The sequence below is a fragment of the Lipophrys pholis genome, assembly GCF_963383615.2.
Source record: "Lipophrys pholis genome assembly, chromosome: 1".
NCBI lineage: Eukaryota > Metazoa > Chordata > Actinopteri > Blenniiformes > Blenniidae > Lipophrys > Lipophrys pholis.
Genome location: NC_137635.1, coordinates 9,660,980 through 9,677,098, shown reverse-complemented (window position 1 = coordinate 9,677,098; position 16,119 = coordinate 9,660,980). Strand labels below are relative to the sequence as shown.

Sequence of the window (16,119 nt, the reverse complement as noted above, 5' to 3'; positions counted from 1 at the left end):
AAGTAATGCCACTTCTCTACGTTAGGTGGCAGCAGTGAGTCCCTGTAGTTTGAATTGAATTTGTCTTCAGAGCAGCTCCGTTCTATTCTAGTTGTTTTGGTTTTCAGTCATTAGATCAGAGTTTTTAATCAGCCTGCAGGACACTTCTCATTCTTATGATTTGGTGTTGAGTACAGAGTTTAGTACTATGTCGTAACTATGTATGGCAAGAAGTAATCCCTGAGATTACTCTATTTCCAGGACTATAAACTGCACCTTGGAATAAATTGATCTCTTAAAAGAAATGAATCATGAAGAAGAAACACATGATGCAGAAGACACTTTATTTTTCTGTATCAATAAACCTGCAGCAGCTGTTCTTCCATCTGTGAAGTCCAGCTGCAAAAGAAGAGGGACAGAAGTAAGTCTTCCGATAAGACAATGTCTGCTCTTAGAGAATGGATTTTTCTTTCTTCTAAATGAATAAAAACATTTATTTTAACGTCCGCTGCAAAGTCTTTAGTTTTCCTGCTCCGTCAGTCAGATCCAGCAGTGATGAAGGTTTTTCTGCTATTGTTGTATTAAATGTTCTTTCTGCTGTGACTCGATACACCATCTTGTGGTGCAAATTTGAACTGCAAGCCTAATGTGCTCCCTCATGTTGGAAAAGTTGCTGACGCATCCAAAAAGAAAAAAACGATTCACGAACAAGACGGTTGTTTTGTCTCATCATCTGAGGCCACGTTTCTTTACATGAAATCTTCTGTATCGTAGCCGTATTGGTGTCGCCCTGCGTGCCGCTAACTCCATATGGAAACACACTACAGTTTGCAGCGGCAGTCCAGCGGGGGCGCTGCAGAGACGTTGATGCATACCTTGTGTAGTATTTTTCTTCTCCGCGCTGAAGACAAACGGCCTCAAATTCATTGGTCTGCACACAAACATCCACTGATGAGATCGGTGAAAATCAAACACACACACACACACACACACACACTGTCCAGATGATCGGATGATGCTCCCACCTGGAGATCATTTTCTCTGTAAAACCTGAAACAGCCGGAACACTAAAACGTGCTCCTGCTTGTCTAAACGGTCGACTTGGTTTCTTGCCTGAAGCGTTGAGTCGTTTTATCGTTGCTGTTGGTGTGAGAAGCTGCGAGCCTGCAGCCGGAGCGCAGGGAATAATTCCTCCATAATCCTTTTTACATGTTGTTCTGCTATAAATGGAGCAACGCTCTGACAGGGAAATGAATCATTTAGAGATATTTAGGGTCTGTCGGCTTTATGTATCTGCCGGCATCGTCTGCAGCTGCCAGTAATCAGATTACAGCTTTGATTTTCCACCATTAGTCTTCAACACTTGTGCTGGTGTTTAAGATCACATTAAAAAGTGAACAAATTCCTTCAAATGTACAGATAACTCATGTCACAGTCAATATTTCCTTTCTCTCGTGCAAATGTTTTCGTTGTGTAATCTATTACTTCTGTTAAACTGGTACACCTGTTGCTTCTCGGTTTCTGTTAAATCTTTGGTTATTTGTTTTACACTTGATGGATTTATGTTTGATGCTGTTATGATATATTCAGTCACTGCAGCAGCTTTCTTTTTCTTATTTGTTAATGTTATGATGATAGTAATCCTCTAAAATGAAATGTTTTCCCTTAAGTGGCTACTGTACATAAAATCTCTGATCTCTGCTGCCCTCTGCTGGTAAAGAGGGGTAAGTGCACTGTGCATTGAGGCAATTCCTAAGATTTTGTCTTTTTTTCCTCGTCACATCTGCAAAGAAAGTGTGTTTTCCTCAGAAACCAAAGTTCAGAGTGAATTTCCTCCTTCAGACTGATGTGAGACAAATCTTTTCTTCCCCTGCAGCTTCGGCAGCTTTCCTCAAACTCTCCGTCGTGGTGCGAGTAGTTCAGGAGAAGTTTCCCTTCATGCTGCTGCTCCAGATGTTCAGAAACATCAGTCACCTGCAGGGATTGTATCTACTTTCGTTTGGGGACATTCCATTAAAATCTGCTGTTTATTTCTTGGTCATTCTTTTTTTTTTTTTTTATAAAATAGGAACAAATTGGGAACAGAAGTTATTTTTCTTTTATTGCAGTTAATGATTTCTTTGTTTTCAGGACTTTTCTGAGTCGTGTGTGTGTGTGTGTGTGTGTGTGTGTGTGTGTGTGTGTGTGTGTGTGTGTGTGTGTGTGTGTGTGTGTGTGTGTGTGTGTGTGTGTGTGTGTGTTAGGTGTAGACGGTCCTGGCAGACCATGGTCGGTGGAGCTGTGTCTGGAGGTGCGGCGGTTCGTGGTGGACGGCGGTCTGTGGTGCAGCAGCTGTTGTGTTCAGCCTGCAGCTGAAAGCGTCTCTGTGTCGGGGCTGTTTTCACTGTTTTGCCCCCCTCCACTCGGACAATGCCCCCAGTGTTCTGCCCCGGCGGCCCGCTCAGACCCTCCAGAGCCACTAAAGTCGTGTGGTTGAACGGAGCCGATCAACCTGCTGCGGAGTCTGAGCTCAAGGACCCGACTGGAAGCGGGACGCGTCGGCTCCCTCAGACTGTCTGAACAGAGATGTTGTTTTTCTCTTCATGTCTCATGAGTTTTGTCTTATTTTCTGTCTTACTTTATTTTGGGAGTTAATATTTGTCTAATTTTGTCTCATATCTGCCGGTTTGCCTCTTTTTCCCTCCTATTTTCCCTCGTGGTCATTTTGCATCTCCTCGTTGTTTCGGTAATTTGCTGACTTTGTTTAATTTGCAGGATTTACACTCGATTGGAAACTGATCAATAAACTCTACTGCACGAGGAACACCGGCGCCCTCTACAGGAAGGGCCAGAGGCGTCGTTAACTTACTAACTGATTTACTTTTGTTGTTTCGTGTCTGTTTGGTGGTTTTGTGTGTCGTCTTGTTTGTCTCGTTGAGTTTAACGGTTTGTTATTTTCAGTTTATTGACTTTGTGTGGTTTTAAGTCTATTTGTTGAGTGTATAATAACCACACTCGGGTCACACGGTGTTTATCATACATCAATTTCAAGTTTGTGAGCATCTCATTTGACCTTTCACCTTTGGTTCCTGCTCGCCATCCGACAGACAGACCAGGTGTTATGTAACTGCACGTTCGGTCGTCGCTGCGCCGCTGACCTTTGACCCCGAACCACAGAGAACATGTGTGTGAACCCTGCAGATAAAACTCTTCCACATGCTGCCGGCCTGTAAAGATAACACGTCTTTCACCTGAACAGGGGAGGCGAAGCTCGCCACTGTTAAAACAGGAATTTAAAAGGTGTCTCAGACTTTCAACACTCAAAAATCTGAAGGATTCACAGTTCAGAGCTGCAACCTTCAAACACACACGCTATCAGTTGTTGAATGTTTTAATCAAAAGTTCAGGAAAAGTGAGAAAGATCTACACATCGAACAAAGGTCGAAGATAAAGAACTGGATGTTCTGACTTTTTCTGATAAAAGGTCAAAAATATATAGACTCAAAGGTACAGTTTTCATCTTTAGAAGCAGAACACAAGTTCAGCTCACTCATTTAGTCATTAAATTAATTCACTATTTTTGTTTTTAATCCGTAAAAGCATTAAAATTTACATTTAAACATCACATTTTATTTACTTAATTTCATTTATTGTATGTATTGAAATACAATCGAACTGCCCTGGAAAAATATTTAATGTTGAATGAAACTCTGATGCGGATTTTGTTTCCAATGGTTCTTTTTTCTTTGTATTTATTCTATTTAGTTTTTGTTTTGATTCTGAAAAATCTCATAAAATCCTATTTTTGATATTTCTGCATCGTATATAAGATATAAATTTCAATAGTAATATCTTGTATTTTTTATATATATAGTTTATTTTTCTTATCTATAATTAGTGGTTATTGATTGTTAAATCTGACTGCTCGTGCTATTCTCTGCTCTCCTCGGATTGGTCGATTCCTCGTGGCTTCACGCTGCAGCTCACCAGACGATATGACGTCAGAGCCAAGCCTCGCCCCTCCAGCAGCTGCGTCACAGCAGATAGAGCGCGCCGGACGTGTCAAGTGTCCCAATGGCAACACCCGCAGCACCGGAAGTTAGCCAGTGGACTGTCAAAGTAAAAGAAGGGTTGGCCCCAGCACTCAAGTCTTTAATAATTCTACACGGTATAATGTGCCATGAAATGTCTTAGAAATAAAAATTTTTAAATCTAAAGCACACAATATTATAAGTGTGTGTGTGTGTGTGTGTAAAGGTAAATTTAAAGTGTATTACTGAAGTAGCTCATCCATCCATCCAGAGAAGATCTCACCAAAAGGTGATACAAAATGACTTTAATCTCTGAATTTCAGACCAAAATTTGATTTTCCGAGTGAAAAAAGTATACATTTTCAGATAAACGCGGTAATATTAAGATTTAAGTCTGATTTCTGAGAATTTGAATGTAAACTCATGACTCAAACCTTGTGAGAAAAAAGTCAAAATCCTTAGAAAGTCTTTTTCCCCCCAGGATTCAGATTCATTTTTCATTAAACTCACCATTATTCCTTTTTTTTTTTCTCTCTCTCACTTGAATGTCAGAAGAGATTAAACCTGACGTGTTATCCGTGGGGAAGCGCTGCTGTGCGTTTCCTGGTTTTATTGTGTCCTCCTCTCCGGATCTGTGCGCATTTTACGCGCCGCTTTTGACGCACAGAGGAAAGAGGGAAAGGAAGTCCATGTGAGTGAGAGCGTCCTCCTCTCCTCCTCCGCCTGATAAACCTGCACACACACTCACACCAACCTGATAAACCTGCACACGCACTCCAGCCTGCTGCCGAGCCACAGCGATCACTACATCACCACCCGCTCCTCTTCACCATGAACGAGACGTGTCCTCCGGTGGAGTTTGACTTCGAGCGGCGCTTCGACGAGAGAGGAGCGATGGAGTGGATGCAGGAGAACTGGTGAGAGAGAGAGAGAGAGAGAGAGAGAGAGAGAGAGAGAGAGAGAGAGAGAGAGAGAGAGAGAGAGAGAGAGAGAGAGAGAGAGAGAGAGAGAGAGAGAGAGAGAGAGAGAGAGAGAGAGAGAGAGAGAGAGAGAGAGAGAGAGAGAGAGAGAGAGAGAGAGAGAGAGAGAGAGAGAGAGAGAGAGAGAGAGAGAGAGAGAGAGAACTGGTCATTGCATAAAGAGAAATCTTAACTACACGTGTTTAGGTTGCACAAACTGCCTCCCTCTTCCTCCTCCTGCTCGTCTTCAGTCTCACCCCTCCTCTTCCTTCTCCTCCACTTCGTCCTCCTCTCCCTCAGTAGAAAGCACCGAGCTGTCTGCTCTGTCTCTCTCAGTTCTTCCCTTTTTATTTTTCTCTCTTAAAATCAATAATTCAAACTGCTCCCAGTGAGATAGCTTCAATAGCTTCCACACGTCAGTCTGGATGAGTGGATGAATGGATGAATGGCTGTGACTCAGCGCTCGGAAGGGAAACGTTCAGAGCTGCATGAAGTGACGTGAACGTTGCTCACGATGGGTCCTGCAATAAGTACAAACACTGAAGTGTCGTCATCTTTGAGATGTTCTTCTGGATAACAGTGCTCGTTCTCTCGCCCCGGACGTTAAAACCTGGAGTTAAATTTGAAGACGTCGCTGTGGGATGTCGGTAAAAAGCAGTTTTCACAGCATGTCGAGGTTACGTGACCTTCTCCGTGACCTTTGGTTCCTCTGCGTGAAAGACCAGAAACTTCTTACCGGGACGCAGCTAGCCGTTTGTCTGACTTTGGATATTTCAATCAACTGGAACACTGTGCACAGTTTTTCCCAGAAAGTCACGACCTTGCAGTTTAGAAATTCACAGCACAGAAGCTTTTTTTCCCCCTTAACTCCTGAAATCCCATAACAAAGTTAGTTTTTTGCCTTGAAGTACAACAATAAGAGGAGATTGCTCATTTGTATAATTGCATTTGTTCGATGTGTACAGGGATACATCTGGATACAAGATGATGGCAAAGTACCATTGCTGGTCTGTCGGGCAGCAGGCGACGAGTCGGCCAAACTTTAAACTCTTCCTCACACGAGGCACCAGAAATATTAGTCAACTAATAATGATATTTATGTAAACTGTCATACAGCCACCGGTCACTAGGTGGTGCTCTGCACGAGCTGCTTCCACAGTAACTTGGGGACCGTTCACATTTCGGATAGTCCAGGATTCGATTCACTTGGGGGGGGGGGGGGTTTCAACCCTTAATTTGGTTCAGTGGCGTTCACATTCACTTTAGAGACCGGATCAAACCGTCTGGAAAATGTCTCGCAATTACAACAGCTGCTCATTAGGGGGCGCTGTCACCTGAAACAAACTCTGACCAGAGAGGAAATAAAGAAGAAACACGGCTCATTGATTGGTCCGGATCGAAAGAGAAAGGCCACTTTAGCCCGTGGTGGCTAGGCTAGTTAGCTTGTGGCGAATGGGTAGCCACAAACTATCGCGACATTTAGTCTTCAGACCAGATATCAATGAGAGTCTTCCTCACTACTTCTTCCTCACAACTTCTTCCTCACTATTTTCACGTCTGCCTGTGAGATAATTTCCAACTTTTTCTTTCTGCGTCTGCTTCTTCTGATTCACGCGATTAGCTTTGTTTGATTACTACCCAGCATGCATTGCTCACTACGTCACAGATCGTTGGTATGCGAAGCGAGACCCAGCATTTCAAGAGGACCAGAGGTCACTTGTTCGCTCCGGTCCAGAGTTCGTGGTCGTGTTCACGTCGTGTTCACGTCGCCCAAACGAAACGTTTTGTCCCTGAAGAGACTCTGGTCCGGATCAAACGGGGGAAATCTGAACACGCCGTCAATTCATAAAGTTACTGTCGTACGCTAAACGTGAAAACAAAGTGAAGACATCCCGACGACTGCGTGCTCCAAACAGCACGACAGAAAACTGAACGTTTGTCGTTATAACAAAATAGAAAAATCCCATTAAACGGACCGACTGGCTGCGGTGCAGTTTGAGTAAAGAGGTCACATGACCTCAGGTATGTTTCCTCCTCAAGCGGAATGTGAAGCAGTCGTTCGAAGTTTGAGGCGTCGTGCCAACAGGGCGGGGTCCCTCCCAACCTGGCAAAGCAGCATTTCTTTAGTTTGGCCTTCATGTGGAAACAAAACACGACTGTTATCAGCGTACACGGGCTGTAATGAACACATGCATCCCTCCAGCAGGAAGTCGTGAACGCAGGCTCGCCGCCAGGTCTCACGACTGGAAGGTTTAATAATTCGAAATGTTCAGGGAGAAAATAATTTACTCATCGTATTTGGTTCACTTTGAAATGTAGGAAAAACTTCAGAAGTTAAAATTCCATGATAACCCGTTGGTTTATTTAGAATTTCATGGCAACAATATTTCTACACTAATTCAAAATGGAGGAATAAACAACTAGAAAAGGTAAATACAGTGTCTAGTTCTATGCCGTCCTGTCTCATTAAAACACTGAACATTCAGGAATTGATTATTCAATCTGCATCACTAAAAGTCAGAACAAACTGGAGCAGAAAACGTAAGTGTTCACAGCTTTTCTAGAGATATCTGGAGTAGAAATGTGTTTTTCTGCCATAATCTTCCTGACAATAGAACATAGGCGCCATATCTGTTGTTGAATGTGAGATCTTTGACCATTTTAGATAAAATATCTATATTTTGAGCTTTATGACGTCCATAACCCGTCACTTTGTACCTTGATGGAGCATCGACAACATCAGACAGGCCAGGAATGAGGAAAATGCACAAATTCATGAAGAATCTAAATCATATGGAATTATTTTCTGTAAGTCAAGCAGAGACTGGACGTGTTTGAAGTGCTGATCAGTTTGCTGTGACTCTTTTATCGAATTTATAAATGCATGAGGTTGATTTTTCTTCAGGTTTTACATCTTATCCTGAGCTGCTGATGTAAAACAGCTGGAACTGAATTCATAGTGGACATATCGGCGATAATAACGCTGGAAACATGAGGATAGTCTAGTATCACCCTGGGCTGCCTCTGGCCGGAAGATAACAATCTTAGAAATTGTTCAAATCTGCAGAAACGCGTCAGAAGACTGACTTTGCTCCTGAGCTGCGTTGGTGTAAAGAGCAGCGGGTTATCAGTGCAGACTCAAGTCTGCTGCAGGAGATATTAACTTGCTGTTAATGCACCTTTTTCTAGCTCACCTGCAGATAAATCCCACTTTATGTCAAGTGACAAGTTTTCACATCTTCTCCCGACGTCTGGAGAGGAAACGTGTTCGTCTGAACTGACTTCACCTTTGAAACGTTATTCATCAGACAGACTGTAGATGGAGGTGTTCTAGATCTGAAACTTCTAAACAGTCCGAGTTAAAAAACCGTCTGTAGGAGGAATTGGTGCTGACAGGAGGTTGTTTGATCACATGTTATCGTTTCTTTGTTCTGGGTCGTAGACAATCTGTTGAGCTTTGATTGTTGCTGGTAGTTTTAATAAGTACCTTCGCCAACGAAAGTTGGCCAACCTGTACCGAGAAGGTTATGTTTTTGTCTGCATTTATTGATTGATTAATTGATTGCTCTGTATATATTTCACAAATTTTTCGCAAAAAGTATTGACCCGAATTGTATGAAATCTTCAGGGATGATTTGTCATCATCCAAGGATCAGCTGCTTAGGTTTTGGGACGTTAACGGCTAACTTTTTCTGACTAAATCCCCCAAAACTGCAAAAAAAAATAAAAAATTCCCGTACAAAGCAAATGGGAGAGGCACCTCATGGAGGAGATCGAAGGAGATCCGCGTCTGTTGCCATGGAGACGCTCCCTGCTCAGTGTTTCACTCTGTGATGTTGCTACCTGACAAGATAGTTAGCGTCAACATGAGCTAACAGCTAACATGCTCACGATGCTAACTATGTTCCACAAACTAATGTGGCGTTGGCGAAGGTCTGCGCTCTACCGAGTGTAGCTCTAGTTTTAATTGGTTTGCATTCTGAATCTGCTCAGTTTGTCCTCTGAGGTGGTTTCCCTGGAAACGATCCGGTTTGTGCCGGTTCCACTTCTGATCTGAATCTCTGCAGGAATTCAGATCAGATAACGACGTAGTTCTGACACTGACGACGGCATCGTAGCCTCCGTCTGCCGTTATGGAATCTTCTGGAGTTCATTGAACTTTACCCTCTTCACCCTTCACTGTTTAAATTGTCTGTCTGATTCAGAACAGCAGAATATTTTATTGATTTATATCTATTGATCATATTTAAAATTGCTGTTCTGCTGAGTTCCGTAAATTTTTTTCGTCTTAAACTTGCCGCCATGTTTGGACTGTCTGAGGTGTGATGACGTGTCGCTCTGAGGAAGACTGTCAACGCAGTCCAAACATGGCAGCAAGCTGAAAACACCCTGCTTCACTTTGTCGGTGAAGAAGAAACTGCAGCATATTGCCGTTGTTGTGGATGATCAGAGATTGAAAGCACAGTTGACGGTTTGTCAGTGTCTTTCATCGCGGTGCCTCACTGTACAGGAATCATGGTGGACGTGTTGTGCAGCCCGAGACGATACGAGACCCCCGGAGCTTTAAGTGGGTCAAACAGCAGCTTCGTGATGTCAGGTTATTGTGCCAATCTGGATTAGTCATCTGCTGTATTCCCCAACAAACCCATGCACATGCCGACTTAATACGTTTCATATAAAGACTGATTGTGTTTATCCACGCCACATCGACATCGAGACGCTTTAGCCTCAGATTAAGATGTTTCCACTCAGATTGAGCCGTGTCCTCTCGGGCCTCGTTCACACGACAATGTCTCACATGACAAAACCTAATCCGTTAAGAAAAATGTTGCATTGACATTTTACAATGACACATGTAGTTAGTATGCCGGGGCACGGGAGGGCGCTGTTGCTTCTTTTTGTAATGAAAGCACACAGACTTAAGTGCAGAGAACAATGCGCTGGAGAACCGACATCCGTATGAACTGATGAGGAATCAGAGTCTCAACTATAAAACTACTGATACGGACGATAAAACTAGAATACGAGTCAAACCACTACGGGAGCCGCCATGTTTGTCTACCAGCACATGAGCAGAAGGAACCGTCGTCGGCCGCAGCCCGTTGTGAAACCGACGGTTAAAGAATGAGCTCCGATCCACAGCTGTCAGTGTGTCAGCAGCTAATCTCCCCTAATCCTCCAGATTGAATTCACAGTTTGTGGAAACGCCTTGTCATGTGGGCATGTGGACGAGGTCGGAGCCGGCAGACTGTCTGTGTGACGGGTCGTATTTGTTCTTGACTGCCGTCGTCTGGTCCGTTCACCCTCATTGTGTAATCGGATTACATAAGACCGACACATCGGCGTGATCGTCTCGAGCTTTCAGGTCTGACGAGGCGATTTGGGCTGAACGTGTGGATCAGTCAGACTATTTGTTCCCAGTAAAGTTGATTTTAGAGGAAAACTTCCACAGGATGTTTGCTGTCTCGACTTTTGGTTTTTAACAGCCGCTCTACATTATAACTCTATAATTTAACTCTTGGTTGTGACTCTAGTTGTGTTTGCTCCCTGTGCCGTGTTGTTGTCTGACCGATGGTTGTGTTTTACTCCGCCTGCAGGAACAAGTCCTTCATGTTCTGCGGTCTGTACGCGGCCTTCGTGTTCGGCGGGCAGCACTTCATGAGGCAGAGACCCAAACTGAACCTGCGCCGGCCGCTGGCTCTCTGGTCTCTGGGCCTCGCCGTCTTCAGGTGAGAAACACCCACACGACGTCCTCCACTCTGCTGCAGACATGTGAAGAGGAGACGCTTCCCTCAAGTTATCGTCGGAGATGAAGGATTCTCAGCTGAGTGACGATGCTCTGAAAGCTCTTGCAGAAATAATTTGTTAACGTAGTTGTGGCTCCGGTACGTCCGTGCATGTGGATCTATTTTAAAAACAAAAATTTTTTTTTGTTAAACTTCGTTTATTTTATTTTTTTCCAAACAAAATACAAACACATATAAACTAAATTTAGTTTTTGGTTAAGATAATGGAAGAATACAGGAACAGATCAAGTAAAAAAAAAAAAAAGCCATAAACGGAACCCCTAAAGTTTAAATAAATTATAATAATAATGGTAATATATATATATATATATATATATATATAAACTAAACAATCATTATTAACTTCATTGATTAAAAATAGAGGGAAACAAAAGAAGAAAGAACAGAAAAATACTGTCACGAAGTAAAATACACACATATAGTGTATATGTGTGTATGTATGAGGTGTGCTCTTTGTACAGCTCTGATTTAATAATTTTATTCATATTTAGGGGCCGCTACACGAGAGGAGTAATCTGAGAATCGTTTCATGGTGAATTGGCCTGTAATCTGCAGCCAACACGAGGTTATGTGGCACTGAGCTCCTTCTCATGGCTTTCTAATCCGGACGCTTCATGTTTTCCACTTCTTTTATCGTTCATACCATTTTCTCCCATCATCTTGCTGCGACGCGTCACGACTGAAGGAGTTTCTTCAGATGTGGTGATTCGAGGTCAAAGGTCAACGTCAGATCAGGGTGTTTTTTTTGTTATCGTCAATAAAAGTTTAAGGTGTGTGATTATGGACGGTTCAGAGACGGTGTCTGTAATGTTATTTCAAACACTAATGATCTATGTACATAATATAATTAATATCTCGCATGTTTTCTGATGCTTGTGTTTCTTTTCACAAAAGTACAAAATTCACACGCAGGAGAGGAATTAAATTTCATGTGAATAATTTTACACCTCTTTAAATCAGAATAAGGTTTCGAGGTATTAATAACATGCTTTGCTGGTTTGTGTGGTTTGTTTTCCTGCAGTCCCTTCATTTGTGACAGATTGCACTTCCACTGCAGAACTCTGATAAGTTTTATTGACTTAGCAGGGATGTGCCTTTTTATAGCTGCAGTGGAATAATGAAACGTCCCTTTCGTTGATGTTTTTATGAGGAACTGTGTCGCAGGTCCCTGAAAGTTCACGGCTTCAACTGAAGCGGCTGAACGTGCAGCGAGGTTGTTTTTAATGACAAAGTCATTAGTTGCGAGGTGATAAAGTGTAGATTTCTCTCCAGGTGGGTAATGTCGCGTTTCATTGATGATTGCAATGTTTTGATGGCATTTTGGGGGGGGGGGGGGACAGCTCCAAACTGCCCCCTGTCCTGAGGAACCGTCAGTAAAGTGTGTCCACGATGTTTTGGGCGTCTGACGTGTTGCTGTGTTTTCTTCCCTGTGCAGCATCGTGGGAGCGTTCAGGACGGGACTCTACATGCTCCACGTCCTCAACACCAGCGGCTTCAGGCAGTCGGTGTGCGACAACAGCTTCTACACCGCCCCCGTCACCAAGTTCTGGGCCTACGCCTTCGTCCTGAGCAAAGCTCCTGAGCTGGGTGAGACTTCCTCTCCTCCACCCGGCGCTGAGAGTTTCACCCATTTAACTTCCGCGCTGTTTACTGACCGTCTTCACTCCTTATGTCTCGCTGTGCAACGATTCAAATCTCCAGCAAGGTCGAGTCGTTCGGATCTTTTTAGGACTAACGAGGTTGTCGAGAAGAAAACCATAGAACCTGGAACTGAACGGCAAATATTTACACTGTTATTTAATGATGACGAGCTCCTCCTGTAGATGCTGGATGCTATTTTCACCTTCCTCATGTTCAGGACGTCACTTCAGTGTTACAGGAGAAATCAATACAATGATGGATAGATGGATGATCGATCCTCCTCTCACCTCGGTGTGTGTGTGTGTGTGTGTGTGTGTGTGTGTGTGTGTGTGTGTGTGTGTGTGTGTGTGTGTGTGTGTGTGTGTGTGTGTGTGTGTGTGTGTGTGTGTGTGTGTGTGTGTGTGTGTGTGTGTGTGTGTGTGTGTGTGTGTGTGTGTGTGTGTGTGTGTGTGTGTGTGTGTGTGTGTGTGTGTGTGTGTGTGTGTGTGTGTGTGTGTGTGTGTGTGTGTGTGTGTGTGTGTGTGTGTGTGTGTGTGTGTGTGTGTGTGTGTGTGTGTGTGTGTGTGTGTGTGTGTGTGTGTGTGTGTGTCTCTCCAGGAGACACAGTGTTCATCATCCTGCGGAAGCAGCGCCTGATCTTCCTGCACTGGTACCACCACATCACGGTGCTGCTGTACTCCTGGTACTCCTACAAGGACCAGGTGGCGGGCGGCGGCTGGTTCATGACCATGAACTACCTGGTCCACTCCCTCATGTACACGTACTACGCGGCGCGGGCGGCCGGCCTGCGGGTGCCCCGCCCCTTCGCCGTGGTCATCACCGCCACGCAGATCCTGCAGATGGCGATGGGCCTGGCGGTGCTGGGGCTGGTGTACCGCTGGAAGCACGAGACGCGCTGCCCCTCCAACATGCACAACATCGTGTGGGGGTCCATCATGTACCTCAGCTACCTCGTGCTCTTCGCCTCCTTCTTCTACGACAGCTACCTCCGACGCCCCGCCAAGGACAAGGCCGCCAAGGCCGAGTAGGATCTGTGTGTGTGTCTGTGTATGTCTGTGTGTGTGTGTGTGTGTGCTCTCTTACTCTGACGTTGTCGCTCTAATCAGCGAAGCGCCGGTGGAAAGAGTTTGATTCCGACTCTTCCGAGTTCCGTCTGGAGGATTATTAACAAAGGGAATCACCGTGAAACGGGCCTGCGTCCATCGACTGTCGGCCAGTGAATCAACACGAGGGTTTAAAGGCGAAGAGAAGCTGTTGAAAACTGGAAAAAAAGTGAAGGAAGTGGCTCGTGTGAGGCAAAAAAAAATAAATAGTGTCAATACCTTCATAAAGGCCAAACACTAGCTGAGGGTGAATAATGGAGGGATTCAGAACGTTTGCAGGAAAGTTCTGAACTAAAACTTTTTATGAACGTAAATGGCTCCTTCAACAGTTTGGAAAACTTCTGGTTCTGAAAAAGTTTCTAAATTCAGAACTTTCACAGTTTGAAGTTGATTTACAGACGGAGTTCACGTATCTCTGATGAAGTCCATCGACTTATGATTCGCACGTTTTCTTTTACGTGAAGTTTTCCATCCATCGCTCTTTAAAGGTGCAGCGTGAACAATTCAAGCAATGCCACAACTGTGCATTAGGTGGCAGCAGTCAGTCAGTTCTTTTCTTTCTGGTTTTTCTTGGTGTGAGGACGAACTGGACCAGCTGTGGCTGGTTTGTCTGGTTATTTCATAATGAAACGACATTGTCACTGTTGTTGTCGATCGTTGGCTTTTCTTTATATTTTATATTTACATGTTGAAAATATTACAAACCGTAAATCAAAAAAAGCTATAAAGCACTTTCAAACCAGTAACCACTGATACTTTTCCTTCAGAACCGTTTGTACTGTTTGATTGCTGCTCCCGATGTGTGACATGATGCTCTTTGAAGTCTTGGATTGAAGTTGTTTTGGTGAAACCGTCGTTAACGCACTTAGCTACACGTCTGAAGGAGATTTGTTTGACGCTGCAATATGTAATATCTTTAATGTGAATCAGTATTACCTCGGATCATGAGACGACAGTCCTGATGCCATTTCAAACATTCTGACCAGAATCGTCCATCCAGATGATTGCAGCCGGTTCAGTGCTGTAATACTACTTCGCACCAACAGGTGGCGTATCGAGCCATTTCAGTTTGGCAGCATGAAGACGAGTTAACCCCGAAATGTCTGAAGCGCCACGATTCACCAACTGAACCTGAACTGGACCGACCAGAGAGCAGACGGTCCTCTGATAGACTGGCGCTAAGCTAACAGACTGGAGATCTGACTCATTACTGCCACCCGGTGTATGACAGTGGCATGACTCGGATTCCACATAGAGCCGCTTTAAACTCTTAATCTTCCTCGTGGAACCTGAGATTTGAAGAAAAGTGAAAACAACTGTGTACAGACGGTTTGCGATTCAGAAATGGTAGAACCAGAAAAACTATGCTCGCACGCAGTTATCCAACGCATTTTCTCTCCAAATACTCAAAACCAAATTTCTTTCCAAATTAAATGAAACTATATACATTGTGAACACATTTGCTTTTATGAAACCGTAACGTGAACAAGACGAATGAATCTTCCTGCTTTCAGCCTTTGTGCGTCGCCACGCGGAGCCGCTCCTTTAAAATCGTAGTGGAACGGAGACCTGCAGGGCAGGATAGCACTGAACTGCTTTTTAGCTTCACGTCCACACATCCCGCGCCGATGAGATCTGAGCTCTGACTCGTTTGACCGCTGTCCCGGAGTCGGGACTCGTTCATTGCACTCTTGAATTTACACAGATTACAGATTAAGGTGTTATATCCATGATGGATTATTTAAAACCCATCATATCTCATCCTGGGAACATTGTTTAAAATGAAGTTTGTTTGTTTGACCAATTTTCAAGTTAAAAATATTGATCAGGTACTCTTGACTGGAGAAAAGACCAGAAACAGGAAGTTACCACATTAAAGAATAAAAGGTTTTTGAGTCTTTCACCGTTTTTTTTCTTCAACCAGAAACGACAAATAAACCAAGTTATTAAGTTAGTAAAAAGTCCGCCAGACATTGTATTACAGAACTTTTAGTTTACCGGTAGACATGTTAAGTTCATTGTTAAAATGTTATTTTGTGCTGAACTGTTTCATTAATCTTGATGTTTTTAGGCCATTTAAAGATGCTCTGATTGTAAACTGATTCACTGTGATCTGCTGATTGCTAAAGACTTTTTTTAAAAACTGTCTCTAAAAGAAAAGAATGTTTTAATATGATGTAAACAACAATAAAAGCTTTTCTTAACCACTAATGATCACTTCCTGCCTTCATCATTCACTGTAAAACAACTGAATGAGTCTCAGACTGGCTTAATCCTCTGGATTATCTGTGTTTGCGGCCTCCTCTGTTACTGTGAGCAGTAAAGTTGAATGTTCACTTGTTGATCTGTGTTTCCACTCACACTTTGTTGATACGTTGACGTAAATCCACTTTAAAGTCTCTGCTGGGCTAAGTCGGCAGCGCCCTCTGGTGGCCTCAGCCTGTGAAGCACATGTTAATGAACTCCAGCTGTGTGTGCACGAGAGGAGCCACGTGAGGGCGCGTTCACGTACCCTCCAGAAAATAGTGTTTCTGACTAAACATTAAAAAAAAGACTTTCTCTAAAAGTGTTGATTCCCAAAAAGTGAAGTTACATTTTGATAATTGTCATTTAAGTATAC

The 16,119-nt window shown here is 43.6% G+C and overlaps 1 protein-coding gene across 2 annotated transcripts; it reads left to right on the top strand.

Annotated features, from left to right (window-relative positions):
* The first annotated feature begins 4,662 nt into the window (after positions 1–4,662).
* Positions 4,663–15,708, top strand: LOC308111020 (very long chain fatty acid elongase 6-like). 2 transcript variants are annotated; one of them, XM_080465709.1, is made up of 4 exons: positions 4,663–4,906; positions 10,546–10,677; positions 12,191–12,342; positions 12,994–15,708. In XM_080465709.1, exons 1-4 carry the CDS (start codon positions 4,821–4,823, stop codon positions 13,422–13,424), a joined length of 801 nt encoding a protein of 266 aa, XP_080321835.1. In that variant the 5' UTR covers positions 4,663–4,820; the 3' UTR covers positions 13,425–15,708. The 2 variants fall into 2 exon arrangements, with proteins under 2 accessions (XP_080321835.1, XP_080321836.1); XM_080465710.1 differs by lacking the exon at positions 4,663–4,906 and adding an exon at positions 9,876–10,313.
* The last annotated feature ends 411 nt before the right edge of the window (positions 15,709–16,119 follow it).